Source organism: Podarcis muralis, chromosome 16 (assembly GCF_964188315.1).
Source record: "Podarcis muralis chromosome 16, rPodMur119.hap1.1, whole genome shotgun sequence".
Classification (NCBI taxonomy): Eukaryota; Metazoa; Chordata; class Lepidosauria; order Squamata; family Lacertidae; genus Podarcis; species Podarcis muralis.
Window position 1 is genome coordinate 39,787,336 of NC_135670.1, and position 14,995 is coordinate 39,802,330.

General features: G+C 46.6%; 1 protein-coding gene across 16 annotated transcripts in view; it reads right to left on the minus strand.

The window, feature by feature from the left end:
- Positions 1–14,995, minus strand: part of NCOR2 (nuclear receptor corepressor 2) — a 355,660-nt gene that overhangs the window by 225,719 nt on the left and 114,946 nt on the right. For all 16 annotated transcript variants that reach the window (XM_028709377.2, XM_028709372.2, XM_028709364.2 and 13 more), the window contains exon 4: positions 12,161–12,335. In XM_028709377.2, coding sequence (XP_028565210.2) covers positions 12,161–12,335 — 175 coding nt within the window. The remainder of the gene's footprint in view (positions 1–12,160; positions 12,336–14,995) is intronic.

Below are 14,995 nucleotides of genomic sequence, written 5' to 3' on the forward strand. Positions count from 1 at the left end.
GCGCGCGTGGTTCTCCCCGTGTTATCCTCGCAACAACAGCCCTGCGAGGTGGGTCAGGCGAGTGGCCCAAGGGAGCACCCAGGGATTGTCCTGGCCAGGTGGGGTGATTTGAACCCTGCTCTCTGCCCGGTCTTCGTCCTCATTTAGCCCCCACATGTGCATGACTGTGCATGACTGAGGTTTTTCCCCCTCGTCTTGGCTATGGTGTGAGTCTGTGCTGTTAATTAATGGGGTTCTGCCTTCGGAGAAGATGAGCCAGCCCTCAAGGAGGTGATTATGTAATTTGCTAGCAATTCATGTCCCTCCCGGCGTGACGCTGCGCGCTGACGTCACGGGGCTGTAATGTGGTGTGCCTCGAGATTTTTTTCATGAAACAAGTGTGCCTTTGCCCAAAAAAGGTTGGGAAACACTGCTCTAAAGCTTACACTGGTGGCTCAGACACTACCAGGCCAGGTTCTTCTGTTAATTGACAATGCCCGTAACAACTTGGGTCCAGGATAGAATTGGAGTTGGAAGGTAGAATCATAGAAACACAGAATCTTAGAGTTGGAAGGGACTTGAGGGTCATCTAGTCCAACCCCCTGCAGTGAAGGAATCTCAGCTAAAGCACCCATGACAGATGGCCAGCCAACCTCTGCTTAAAACCCTCCAAGAAAGGAGAGTCCACCACCTTCCGAGTGTGTCCATTCCACTGTTGGCTCTTGCCACCAGCAAGCTCTTCCTGTCCTACACAAAAGATCCTTGAGTCCCAGAATAAGGCTTTTAACTGCCCCCCCCCAACCCGCCTCCGCAAGTATGTACCCCAGGGACAACCCAAGGACAAGATCAGGCCAATTATTTTTAGCATCCATACAGAGCTGGAGGGATTCACACGCTTCAGGTTCTGCATCCTCTCCTCGAATCTCTGCAGTTGGCATCTTTCTCTGAAACTAGAGGAAGGGGAAGCTGGATGCCAAGTCTCACATACTCTCATGTGGAGATGGCACACAAGTCGCTAGTGTGCCATCTCCACATGGAGATGGCACACTTGATGTCTGAGCTTTACACAGTGTATGGGGGAGAGCTGCTGCTGCTGCTGCTGCTGCAAAACACAACTGCATAACAGGAGGTGAGAGAAGAAGAGGGGAGCAGAGAGGAAGATGAAACTGGATGCAAAGGATGAGACTGCCATTAACACACTGCCATTAACACACACACACACACACACACACACACACACACACACACCAAATCAAAGCAGGAGCAGGAGCAGGAGCAGGAGCAGGAGCATCATCCATCAGGCTTAGCAGCCCATCCAGAAGGCCTTTTGCAGAAGGTCCCAGGTTCAATCCTCAGCATCTCCAGGTAGGGCTGGAACCCTATCCCAAACTGCCACTCTCCATAAGTTGTTGGATTCCAACATTCATCAACCACAGCCAGCATGTGCAATGGTCAGGGATCATAGGAGATGGAATTAAAAACATTTGGGGCGCACCAAGTCAGAGACAGCTGGTGTACATAATGCTGAGCTAGATCCTAATGGGCCAACGGTCATATGCGGGATAAGGCTGCTTCTTGTGCTCACTCAAACCCCTTGCATTGTAATATGCTTCTTTCTTCATTAGATTTTTATTCCAGCGTCTTACAACAAATTCAAAACACCACACAAAATGAGTATGCCATTTTTCCAAAAGAAATATTCAAAAACAACAGCAAAAGCAACTTGAAAACAAAAGACACACAACAATATCTCCTTCACCTGGGAGTGAAATTTCCATTTCAGCCAGTTTCCTAAATGGAAGAATAGAGGTGGCCAGCATTAATCCTTGTGCATGGCATTCCAAATGCATTACTTCTCCTAGTCAGCACCAGTCACACCTCAAACGGTTGTGGCGCTCTCAGTGCAACCTCCTCTGGCATTAATGCAGCTTTCCCCAACTGCCTAATGTCACTAGACTCCAACACCCATCATCCATGACTGCTAGACATTCTGGCTAGAGTTGTTGCAATCTGGAGTCCAACAACATCCAAAGGGTATTAAACCAACCAAAGGGGAGGCAGGGGAGGCCACCTCCCAAAAGAGAAAGGCAAAATTCGTTAAGGAATTTTAGGAAAGTGACTTCATATGGGGGCTTCCCCAGACAACTTATTTATTGCGCATTGATCCTGAGTTGCATGCACAAAGTTTACACAGAGGTTAGACTATGTCCTGACTTTACTGAGTGTTTGTTCTGAGTTGTTTGTGGGGAGGTTATATAGCAATGAACATTCATTCCATTTGCTTCCACAGTGGTTATATGCCTTCCCACTAATAAATCATTCAGCCCACACTTTACAGTGCACTTCACCAACACCTTTCTAACCACAAAAAGTTTACTTTTAAAAAAGCAACCATGAGATTGGTTTCACCACGGCAACAGAGCAATTAATCCACTTTAATTGCACAAGCCTACTTTTCCTGTATGTGCTGTATCCTTCCACAAAATAGTGACAGGCTGGACACAGCCTGTTTGAGAAGCAATCCGTTCAGTAGCAGGCTCCATTGGCTCTCATGGCCAGCTTTACAACAAAATTAATTTGGATAAGTATAACTAAGAGGGCAGCAGTCTCCTTAAAGAATTAGGCAGGCAGGCAGGTTTGAAATATATTAATCGACCAAACCTACACTTTAATAATAATAATTCAACACAGAACGTGATACGCTCTTTATTTTCCCAAAGTTGTGCACAGGTGAGAGAAGATATGCCTATTTTAATAGGGCACCTGCCACCCACAATCTTTCTAAGGGCTCATCCACACTGGCACAGGCACAGGTCCACGTTTTAAAGCTCTGTGTCTCAGCAAGTTTTCTTGTTTTTTGTTTCGTTTTGCCCCACCGCTCTCCCCAGGAAAACCCACATTTCACCACTGGATTGGAGCAAATGGCAATCCACAGAAAAAGACACATTTTCCTCATTAAATAAGGTTGCTGAAATAAAGAAAACTTGGGATAACAAGGAGTGGGCATTGGTGTGAAAGACGTGGGACTTCAGGGTTGTCTCCAATGCTAAGCTTACTTAAAGTAGGGCCATTGAAATAATGAAGATGACTAAAACTTATGCCCATTGATTTTACCGAGTCTACTCTGAGAAGAAGTGAGCGGAATACAACACCCTCAGTTCTGAATGCAAATCCCTAGGCTGAGAATGCACTCAGAGGCACCCTGCTGTCTATTTTTGTACACGGCTTTTGTACACGGCCTTTTGTACACGGCTCAGGTTGGTAGATATTTTAATCTATTTATTTCATAACATTTATACATCACTTGGTTGTTTAAAAAAAGCACTCAAAGCAGTTTGCAAAAAGAATAGAACAATAATACCAGTGAAAACTCTTAAAAACAGCTATATAAAATATTAACAAAATAATTAAAATCAAGGGTAAGTAAAAAGCAGATTAAAACACATGCCAACATTATACATATTTAGGAAGGTTTGTCTAAACAAAAAATGTTTTTAGGAATGAAGGCACCTGCCTGATGTCAATAAGCAGGGAGTTCCGAAGTGTGGGTGCTGCCGCACTAAAAGATTGAAATTTTTCAAATGTGCAACAAGCATCGTATGGCACCTGCAGCAGTGCCAGTTCTGCAGACTGAAGCAGATGAGAGGCTAGGCATGGGGTAAGGCCCCACGCTGTAGAGGGCTTTATGTGGTAAGAGTAACACCTTGAACTTAGCCCAGGAGCAAAACAGTAACCAGTGCAGGTCTCTGAGCACAGGTGTTCTATGCTGATAGGGTCTCCCTCCTGTCAGCACTTGTGCTGCAGCATTTTCTGCACTCACTGCAGCTTCTGGATCAAGCGCAAGGGAAGCCCCACGCTGCAGTAATCTGGTCTTGAAGTAACCAGTGCATGGATTACTGAGCCAAGCTTTCCTGATCCAGGAGTGGTCACAGCTGATCTTGAGTTTCTAGTAAAAAAAATAAAACAGATATATCCCACTTTATATCCTGAGAGGTTCTCAAAGCAGTTTGCAAAAGGTTCTCATAATAAAAACCACATTCAAGTCCAGTATTTGGAACTGGTATCAGGAAAAGAAGCAATAGGGCATTTTTTTGCCCTCACCCTTAGTCTTCCTTGTTCAGGGGCACCCAAAACATGTTGGCACCTGAGGCGAACCACAAAATGGCACATGCGCACTCCTTCCAAGGAAGAAGAGATGAGTGGAGATATAAATCTGAACGAAGGGCTAATACAGATTTGCACTGGGAGGTGGGAGGAGGCCAGCAGCACCTCCCAGAGGCAGCTGTGGGGGTGGCATTGGGGGGGGGTGCTAGAGGGGCAGCAGGCGCACCAGGGACAGCGGGACAAGCATTCCTTGGAGGCCAGATCTGCTGCTGTTGTGGATTCTGCCACCTAAGGCAGTCGCCCCCCCCCTTGCCTCTTGAGGGGGGGGGGGCCTCTGATGCTGCTCTTCAGCCTCCACCTGCGAAGCCACAGAGGTCAGTGGTGTCCTTGGAGGAAGGGAGGGCAGCTGAGTCGCCCAGCCCAGGATGCAGACAAGTTTGAGACTCCACCTTCGCCAGTCACCATGGTTTAATGGCGAGGGGTGATGGCAGTTCAACAACACCCAGAGGGCACCAGGTTAGGGAAAGCTGTTCTAGAGAGCTGGGGGGGGGGGGGAGAGAAGCAAGGAAAAAGCTATTCTGAGCCTAGTGCATTTCCTTTAATCTCATTTATGAGAAGAAATTGGGTGGGGGGACACCCCAGTGCCCTTTTCAGCACTCTTATCAGAGAAAGGAAATGAGATTTCTAAAGCTCAAGTTTAGCGAGAAGGCAGGGGGAAGGGAGGAAAGTGAATTTCCACTTGAGACACACTTCAGCCAACAGCTTTTGTAATGGAAATGTCGCTCTTTGGGAATGCTCAGATTTCAGATGGGGCTTTTGGGGGAGGGGGGGCTGAAACTCCTTGCTCCAGCCCTTTGAATGCTAGCTCCCAGGTGACCATCTGGGAGGAGCAGAGGGAGAGAAAGAGATTTGCCAGACCATTAATCAGCACCATTGGGGGGTGCTAATGCTGGGGAACAGACCTGGATTGACAGCTTTGTGAATGGAGGTCGCTTTTATTCAATCAGTTCCACAAACGAGACTGGCCTCCCAAGGGTGCCCCCATCCTTTCACAGCTGGGCCCGTCAAGGACCCAATTACATTATGAACTCGGCTTCAAGGGAACCAGTACTGGGGGGGGGGGGGGATTACATCCCCTCCACAGCCAGCGCTAGGGTGGGGACTGAAAGGAGGAAGAGCAAATAAGAAAACAGTCATGCACTCTTTACATAAATAAGGGCTTGTATTAGGACTGCCATGCTATATTTACTTCTCTCTATCTTACAAGGGACTCGAGCCCCCCATATAGCACTGACCCAAATTATTGCAAGTGTTTATATCGCTTAGGCTCATTGGTAGTACACATGCCTGGTATGCAAAGCCCCCCCCCCCATTCAATCTCTGGCATCTCCAGGCATCTTCAGCAGCAGGTGCTGCCGCCAGTTCAAGAGGACATAAGGAAGAGCCACCATGGGTCCCTTAGCTTCATCAGGACCTGGCATGGCTTGGCAGCTCAACATGGAGGAGGAGGAAGGAGATGAAGCAGAGTTGGGGGGGGGGGGTGAAGGCTGGTATCCAGTAATGGAAGATGGAAGTTCTCCTCTTTTGACTCAAAGTATCGAAAGAGAGGGAACTGCCACTCTCTCCACCATCCCACCTGGAAAGGGGGTTGGAATCCACTCAGACGGAACATTCCCGTAAAGCAAGAAAGTCTCCGGAGGGAGCTCGCTGTGCCTTGGCTTTAAAAAGTTGGGGGGGGCACCACAACTGCTGGGACATCTTCATTGCTCCTGCTCAGCTCCAAATCTCTTGCCTTACTTGTATTCTTTGGAATCACAACTTCTGGACCCTGAGCTGGCCTGAATTAAGATCTCTTTCGCACTCACAAGCCTACTGCACAAGGGGGAAATGGAAATTCATTGCTCTACACACGTTTGCCTCTGACCCCACCCAGCACAGGCATGTGGGCCCCAGAAGGGAACGTGGCCCTCAAGCTCAGAACACCTTCCTCAACCCTGGCTTCTACAATGCTTGTGTAAAAACTGTACAAAGCTAAAGCTTCCAGGTTGGCAACTTAAGAGAGAGTATAATTTTGTATCTCCTTGCCTTCTGGCATTTCAGCCGCCTTATTATCATGCCTTAAGGATGCACTGAATGAGATGCTGAAGCCATCATCCTGTTGGTGTAGTTCAGCAAAGCTTCTCATCAGAAGGAGAAGAGGGGAAGAGAAAGGGAGAGACAACATTTCTTCCAATTACAGAGGTGGAATCCATGAAGTTAAGGGATTCACTTTCACCCAGAGCAGACAGGGTGAGGTGTCACCTTGTAATATTGATGGAACAGAACGGAAAGGTCTAATTATGTAAATGATGAGCTGGGCTTGCTAAGAAGATGCAGCCAGCCTTAACGAGGAAGGGGGGGTCTCTTGCCACAGTTACAGCTTGAAAGGTAATTTAAACAGTGGCTATAAGCGTCAATCAAAAAGGCAAGGAGCAGAAAGAGGCAGAAGATCACTTCTAAAAGCTGCATCCGAGTAGCGGGCAGACACACAGCACAGCACCAGGTGAATAAATTCCCAGGATTCTGCTCGTCTTTGGCATCTCTCTATAAAATACACAGTTGACAGCCGATGGGAAACAGAACAAGAAAGCCCAGCCTCTCAGACTCATAAGATCAGAAGCCTTCAACCTTTTCAAAAAAATATATATGCCTTTTTCCTTTGTGGCCCCCGCTATAATGTCCCTAACCTCTTCTCACAAACAACAGCACACTTGAAAATTGAAGATCAGTATGTTGTATGAATCACTTTCAATTGTAAAATCAATGGATGGCATAACTTGTAAATCAATATCAGAATTATAGGGGGGAAGGTAGGGCATTAAAAAGAGCCCTGCTGGATCAGCTTGAAAGCCTGTCTTGCCCAGCATTCTGGACTAATAGATGCTTCAAGAAGCCAACCAGTTGGGCTGGAAGGCAACATCCTTTGGTCACTGTTGCTCCCTAGCTATTGACAGATATACTGCCTTTGGGAATGTGGGTTCCATTTAGCCATCGTGACTAATATCCACTGATAGTCATACAAATTAGATGGTAAAGCCACCTAACCTAGGTCAGTGTGAACTATTGCATCTTGCAGCAATGAGTTCCATAAGTTAACAGATGTGGTGTGGCCTGCGGAAACATCCCAAGGGCCAGGGGGAGGCCTGGGCCTCAGCTTCCCTAACACTGTGTAACAAAACAGAAACAGAGGACCACCTGTGGAAAAAAACCACCTGTGGAAAAAATAAAGCAAACATTTCTCCACTGAAAATAAAATGCTTGGGATCTGCTCTGAAGGGATAGTATAGATAAGCACAGGCCACTTTTTCATCTCCTCACTCACACTACAATATCACACTGTTCAGGCCTGCACTCCTTCATTTTAGCCACCTTGGTTGTTTTGTTTTGTTGTTGAAGCAAGATGTGGAATCTGTGAAGTTACAGAGACGAGGTGACGTCTCTGAAGCATGTGCCCCTCCTGCCTCACGGCCTTCTCCTCAGGAAGCAACCATGATCTCTTTGCAGAGGAGAATGGGAACAGCTCTCCACCTGCCGCCCCACTGCACAAAGCTACTGTTGTCAAGGGAATGTCCACTTGGTATTTTCACTGCTTTCCCCCCAAATGTAAGCATTCAGAATGAAAATAACAATATTGTGTCTGAGAGGAGGAGAAATAAATCACAGACTTAAGTTGGCTCCCTTTAATCCTATGATATCACACTGTTTCTTTCACCCACAAGCCTGTGGCAATCTCTTTTTATTTGTTCGTTTGCTGTTAATGTGGATGTACTTCATTAGTACATCCACATTAGTACAACAACTGTTGCATTCAAAAAAGAGTAAGGGGAAAAAAATCTTTTCATATACTTCCCATCCACGCCTTCCATGGTTTCCTCCCTATTCCCCACCTATCCACGTCTTCCTGTTCTTCTAAATTTCCCTCTCTCCTTCTCTTTATCTCATGTTATAACTTGCACTGCTGAATTATAATCACCCTGCTAGGTTGATTGTCTTACTATAATAATTTTTCATATATAACACACAATCCTCTTCAAGTTCTTTTTCATCTCTGTTTCTATTAGTCCTACCCACTAGTTCCGCATATTCCAGCAGTTTATGATGCCACTCTTCTTTTGCTGGAATCACGTCTGTTCTCCACTTTTGTGCAAGTAAAATCCGTGCGGCCGTGGTTGCATATATCAATAGACTCACTTGTTTTGGAGGGACTTCTGTCGTTATTATACCCAGAAGATAAGCTTCTGGGTTTTAGGAAAGGAGCTTTTAAACATTTCCCCCCCCCCCAGTTTGCTATGGATTAATTCCCAGTAATCTTTAATAACCCTACAAGACCACCACACATGGTAGAATGTTCCTACACTCTCTCTACGTTTCCAACATTTATCACTCTCTGCTTTGAACATCTTTGCCAATTTGTTGGGAGTTAAATACCACCTATGAATCATCTTAAGATAGTTTTCTTTTAAAGTGTAACAGGCAGTAAACTTCAAGTTGTTTTTCCAAAATTGTTTCCATAAGCTTAGGTCAATATTATGTCCCACATCCCTAGCCCAGCTGATCATGGATGACTTAAGAAGCTCTTCCTTCGTTTCCCACTCTAATAATAAATTATAATCATTAAAAAGTTTTTACCTTCAATCCTAATAACTCCTTTTCAAATTGTGATTGTTTGTCTGGAAAACCATATTTTTGCCTGCCTTAAACAGAGCATTAAGTTGATAATAGTTTAGCCAGTCTGTTACATACTCTTTAATTTCTTCTTCTTCTTTTCATTTTTGGTTCCCCCCCCCCTTTAAGATTTCTGTATGTACCCCACTCAACAACAGTGGCTATCTCACAGGTTTCTTTCTCTCCGTCTCCCACAGTGGTGACTTTTTCCTTAAGAGTTTCTTTTTAAAAAATGATGGAAAATATGTTGCTGCCTCTGCAAACTCCTCCATTTCTTCCCAACCTGGTAGTGATGGGACATATTTGGGAGAAGGAAAGGCTAGGGAATGAACCCAGAGTGGAGTCCGTAAGACACTTGGATGACGCCTTGTCTGCCTCCTTCTGGCAACTCCTGCAGCCAAGCTGGTGTCAAACAAACATCTTGCTCTGCTTTCCTCTGGACATGTCAGTGAGGCCAAGACGGGGATCTTGATGTCTAGGCAGCCCAGGACCTCCATACACACCAGGTCCCAGAAAGGTTTCTTGGTGCTGCTGGAGCAGCAAGAACAACATGGCTTGACTTCCCCCACAGAGGCATACTCCATTGTCTCACAAGACAGACAGATGCCAACAGGTGGTGATGGTTAAGGAGCTGGCAGCTGTGGCGTTAGCACACACATTTACTGTCTCTGTTCAAAGAGCTACAACCCCCCTCACCACCACCAGCACCAGAGCTAGATGAGGCCCTTGTCAAGTGGGAGGCCTGCTAAAGTCTAACGCAGGATCCGGCCAGTTCCATTATTAACTGCATGACCCAGACCCACTGAGTGTGAGTGTGGACAGTGTGGGAGGACAGAGCCCATGCCTGCTTAATCCCTGCAACATACAAGAGCCCCAGATTCCCACAGGAGAAGGAAAAGGAAGGGGGGCGGGGAGGAATAGCCATTTGCAAAAATCCCTCATTAGCAAAGGTCAAGAGCACAGCTCCACACACCGGCCAGGCAAAGCAGACACACTGCTCAGTAAGACCCTATCCACATTATAGTTTAAAGCAGCAGAATGCCATTTTAAATGGTCATGGCTTTTACCCACCCAAAGACTCCTGGGAAATGTAGTAGTTTGCTAAGAGTGCTGAGAGCTGTCAGTAGCCCGCTATTCCCCTTACAGGGCTACAATTCCCAGAGTTCCTTGGGAAGCGGGACTGGCCATTAAACCATTTGTAGCTCTGTGAAGAGAATAGGGGGTCTCCTAGTGACTCTCGTCACCCTTGACAAACCACACTTGTCAGGATCCTTGGGAGAAGCCATGACTAATTAAAGTGGCATAATAAGGCTTCAAATGTATAGTGCAGATGGGGCTTAAGGTGTTCCCTTACACCTCTGGAATGACTATGAAGAATTCTGTGGGCTAAATTCTGCCAGTAAACAAGTTTTCTATGTCCTTCCCAGCTGCCCTCCCAAACAAGATTTTTTGTGTTGTCATTTTCGCCACCCGCAATGGTCTGACTCTGTATAAGGCAGCTTCCTATGCTCCTATGTCCCCCCCAGTCACGTCCACTCCCCAGACTATGCTTATTTCCTCAGCCCACGATCTCTCACTCGCTCTGCTCCACCATCGACTCAAATGATTTTGCCTGGCTGGAATCTGTTCTTGAACTGGGATATTGCCCAGGGAGTGAGAATGCCCAAGCTTTGCACCAAGCCAGAAGACAAAGCAGCTTAATCTACAGAGAAGGAGTCACCAACTAGGCCTTCTCTAGTTCTCACGAAATACCCTTGCTGAAATTAGGCTGTTGGCTGCTGCAGCCAACAGAACATAATGTGATGGGTGTGGGGGGGTGTTTTTTTGATGTGTGTATGGTACAGTACAAGCTTCTCCAGTTTGCAAATTTGCCCATAGGCCCAGAAAGGTTGAAGATGATGCAAAAATTATTCCCAGCAAAATCTGTGGTCTAAATCTAAATTAGACTGCTTTAAGTTAAGAAAGCCTTAGAGAAAGACCAGGAGTGGAGCTGGGATAGAAGATTAAGTTCTCATTTCTGGCACTGATCAGAGGCACCTTCTTTCCTAACTACGCATGCATGCACACCCACACACCCCACTACTTGGCATCTGGCTCTAGCTGGTGTACCTCTAGGTCGCAGTGAAAGACCAAGTAAATCATACAAGGCCAAAAGTCCACCCCACAGGGGCACATAAATATATTACAACTCACTCGGAGAACGATTATAGCCCACTCAGACCGCCATAGACAAACAAAATTGGCAATTGAGGTTTGTGCCAAGCATTTGCAGTTCAGAGCATGCTTTTCCAAAGCCAAAACTGCAGCCAAATTCAAGGCCTCCGCAACTGAGCATCCAACACTCAGTCTGAAAGGGACACACAACAGCCTATAGTCCAATATGCAGGTGCAGGACTATCACTGCCTGCAGCCAAATCGTTTATTCAAATCCACATGCAATACCCTGCCCCTTAAGAAACCCTCCCCACTTCTTTTATAGCCCTGGGAGCTCCTTGCCTTCTGTGCTTCTACACACTCCTTCACAGCTTCTTCCCCATCATCCTTTCCCTCAGTCACCTCCACCTATTTTTTCTCTCTCAACTCAACCGACTTGTATCCCACTTATTCTGAAAAGAGCTCAGGGCAGTGTGCATAAGGCTAGCCCATGTTGTTGTTATTGTTGCTATTATTATTTAAATCTGAAGATCCTGAGGCACTTCACTACAGAAAAATACAAAATTAGAATACAAAATACTAATAAAAGCAAAACAGAAACAAAATCTTCACAAAAACTCTGTAAGGTGGATTCACACTGAGAGGCAATAGCTGATCAGTGAGTGAACGTCTCAGCTGACAGAAGGAAAGGAACCTCTATCCACTGCACCACACCACTGCTTCCCAACCCACTACTCTGCTCTCTTGTCTTTCTGCCACCCTTTGTCCTTCAGTTCACTTACACCAGCAGCCCTCCTGTTCATCCAGCTTCCAAAAACCTTGGCTTGCCCTGCAGACAATATTGCAGACAAATCCATTAAGGTTGCAAATCCTTCCATTTGGCAAAGCAGAATTTTGTGGGGTCTGCAAGGTGTTCGGTGCATTCTGGGGTGCCTGTCAGGCCCTTATGCTGCAAAGCGTTCAGCCAGTGGGCCCATGTAAGGTGAAGACAACGCCAACATTTTAGTTCCTCTGAACCAGCCTCTAAGACCAGCAGAGGTGAGAGTTCTAAAAATCCATTTGCTGGCTGCATATTGCAAACAGCTAGAATATTGCAGCCCACACAGACAGTTTTCAAGTTGCCCATTGTATTTCTCCCAGCCGCCACCTCCTCCTCCTCCTTTTCCTCATCGCAAAACCAACATGTACTGTACTGCGTGTGCCTGGCTCCTTGGCTTACCTTGGAGAGATCCTCCGTCCCTCCCTGCTGACTGAGCAGAGGTGAATGTCTCAGCAAAGGCTCTTGCAGCAGCTCCAGCCGGGGCCGTTTCGTCTCAATGAACTCAATTTCCGACTGTTTGCTCAGGTCAGAGAGGTAGGAATGTGACTCAGCTCGGGCGTGCAACTCCTGCGACCTGATGGGGAGGCAAAAAGAAAGGATCCGTTACAGGGCCACAAGGCAGCCTTAGTCCTGGGATGCAGAGTAACACCTGCAGTCCAGAGAAAGCAAAAGAAAGGGGCACAGGAATTCTGACTGCTGTGACAGGTAGTGCTGGGTCCTGGCCTAGCAGCCTTGGTGAAGGACAGTTTCCTGCAGCTTTTCCACTAGCCAGAAAAGGGAACTGTGAGCAGTTCAGGCTGAGATGTCCTCACACCCTCCCAGAATCCTCTCAGTCCTAAGGATCACACAAGTGCACACAGCCGATCCTATGGCACTGCCTGCTATTAATAGATTCATTGATTGAATTTGTATACTGCCTCACTATAAAGACTCCTAGATCTGCTGCTCTTCCTCAGTAAGCAAACCCTGCTAAGAAGAAACACGCACACACACCACACTATAATCTCTCTTGCACCACCCAACAAGGCTGAATATCTGCCATTTTGCCTCGGGGCTTTCTGTTGTTGCTTCAGGTGCTTGACAGTCTTTCTTTCTTTTTTGAGAACATTTTATTAAATTTTCCAAAAGTAACAACAAAAGCATCATCAACAGATTTTAAAACCATAATTTTATTTGACTTCCCTCACCGCCCCTTCTTGGTTTCATTGTTTGATTCTCATACACAAACGTTCGTTAAAAGCTTGACAGTCTTTCAACCTGAGTGCCTGACACACTATTCGTCACTATGCTGAATCTTTCCCATTTGCTAAGCCCTCTGCTGTATTCCTAGCAAGCATCTTCAAAAAAGCTCCTTGAGGCAGGCCTGACATATATCCCTAGGGCAGAAGGCAACTTGAATCCATTCCTCCCAAGTCTGCACAGCATAACATTTCCCTCAGCTTGAAGTCTCAGCCTCCCTTGGCCATTGCAGAGCTTTCCCAGGGAAAGAAGTCCCACCTGGATTCCCTTTTGTAATCACGATCTGGATCAGGTGTCACCCCCTGCCAGGCCCTGCTCTTGCACAGTTGTGGGCCATGGAAAAAAGTCACTGTGGTCGGGAAACTTTCACTGGTGCCAGAAAATATCAGCTGGTCCTCTCTCACCCGGTGGGTGCAAGGGAGTCTCATAACCAATGTCCTAGTCTCCCTGGAGCTTCCCTCCTTTAGTCAGTGGGGATGCACAAGCTGAACCCCACCCCCCAAACCACCCTCAAGGATCCAGTTGCCCTCAAGAGTCCTTGTAGGGTGGAAACTGGGAACCTGAGGCCCTCCAGATACTCCTGGGTGATTGTAAACCACTTGAGGATGCCTTGTGGCTTGTGAGAAACAATTGAGAAATAATCATACTAGCCATACTTAGCTGTTGCCCTTGTTATGTTGCTGGGGCTGCTGGGAGTCCAACAGCATCAGGACGCATGGGGCTGATAACACCAAGGTTGCAGGTTCGGTCCCAATATGGGACAGCTGCATATTCATTCCCACATTGAGGGTATTGGACTAAAACTAGATGATCCTCAGGGTCCCTTCAGACTCTACAATTCTATGATTCTATGACCAAAAGGTGACGACAGGAGATGAAGAGGAGAAACCCCTTCGCAAACCTATTTGGCTGCATCTTAAATCTGGTAAACCTATTGTGGTATCACATCTGGCATTAGCAGTGCAAGTGCTACCAGCTCGTCTCCCTAGCCCCAACCCACCACCATCTTCCCAACCCCTCAATCAAGAGGATTAATTGCTTTCAATAAGAATCGCAATTAAGCTTTCCCCTCTCAACACACTCCGCACGTCTGCTTCGGAGGGCTGCAAGCAAACGTAGGCTTATTAAGGTGCACAGAATGTATCGTTTTTGACAAAAGGACCATACTTCTCGTTACCATGGGACAAATGCTTCAAAACCTTAATTGCCAGGAAGGGGAAAAGAAAAAAGATGAAGAAAACAGAATTAAAAGCGGGTGAGGAACCCTTAACAACGACCAGCTCCAAGGAAGAATGACTCACAAACCTACCCAAACCTCCTTTGAAAACAAACTGCCTTGCCTTTACTACTATGGGTGGAGGCAAAAATGCACAGGGCAAATTTACATGTACAGCCATTTGTTACAGCTTCCATTTCTTTCCTCAAGACGGAAGTCTAATGATTAATCTTCCCCGCTCCCCTCAGAAAAGCACTACACATAATGAACTCTCTATCCATATATTGAATTTTTCTGAAGTGACTATGCAGATACAACTGTACCCACCTACCCACCCTGGGTATTCAGGTAGAGTGAAGATGGTGGAATGAGTGGGGCAAAGAAGGCATGAACTGGAATAACTGCAACATTCTGCTCTAGAGCCCCACTCAGGTGATGGATCAGGATGTGCCCCCTCCAAACAAATCAGGACTGGCTTACATCACTTCCTTCAAAAGGTGGTAAAGGTAAAGGGACCCCGACCATTAGGTCCAGTCGTGGCCGACTCATCTCACTTTACTGGCCGAGGGAACCAGCGTACAGCTTCCGGGTCATGTGGCCAGCAGGACTAAGCCGCTTCTGGTGAACCAGAGCAGCGCATGGAAATGCTGTTTACCTTCCCGCCGGAGCAGTAACTATTTATCTACAGTGGTGCCCCGCAAGACGAACGCCTCGCAAGACGGAAAACCTGCTAGACGAAAGGGTTTTCCGTTTTGGAGGCGCTTCGCAAAACGAATTTC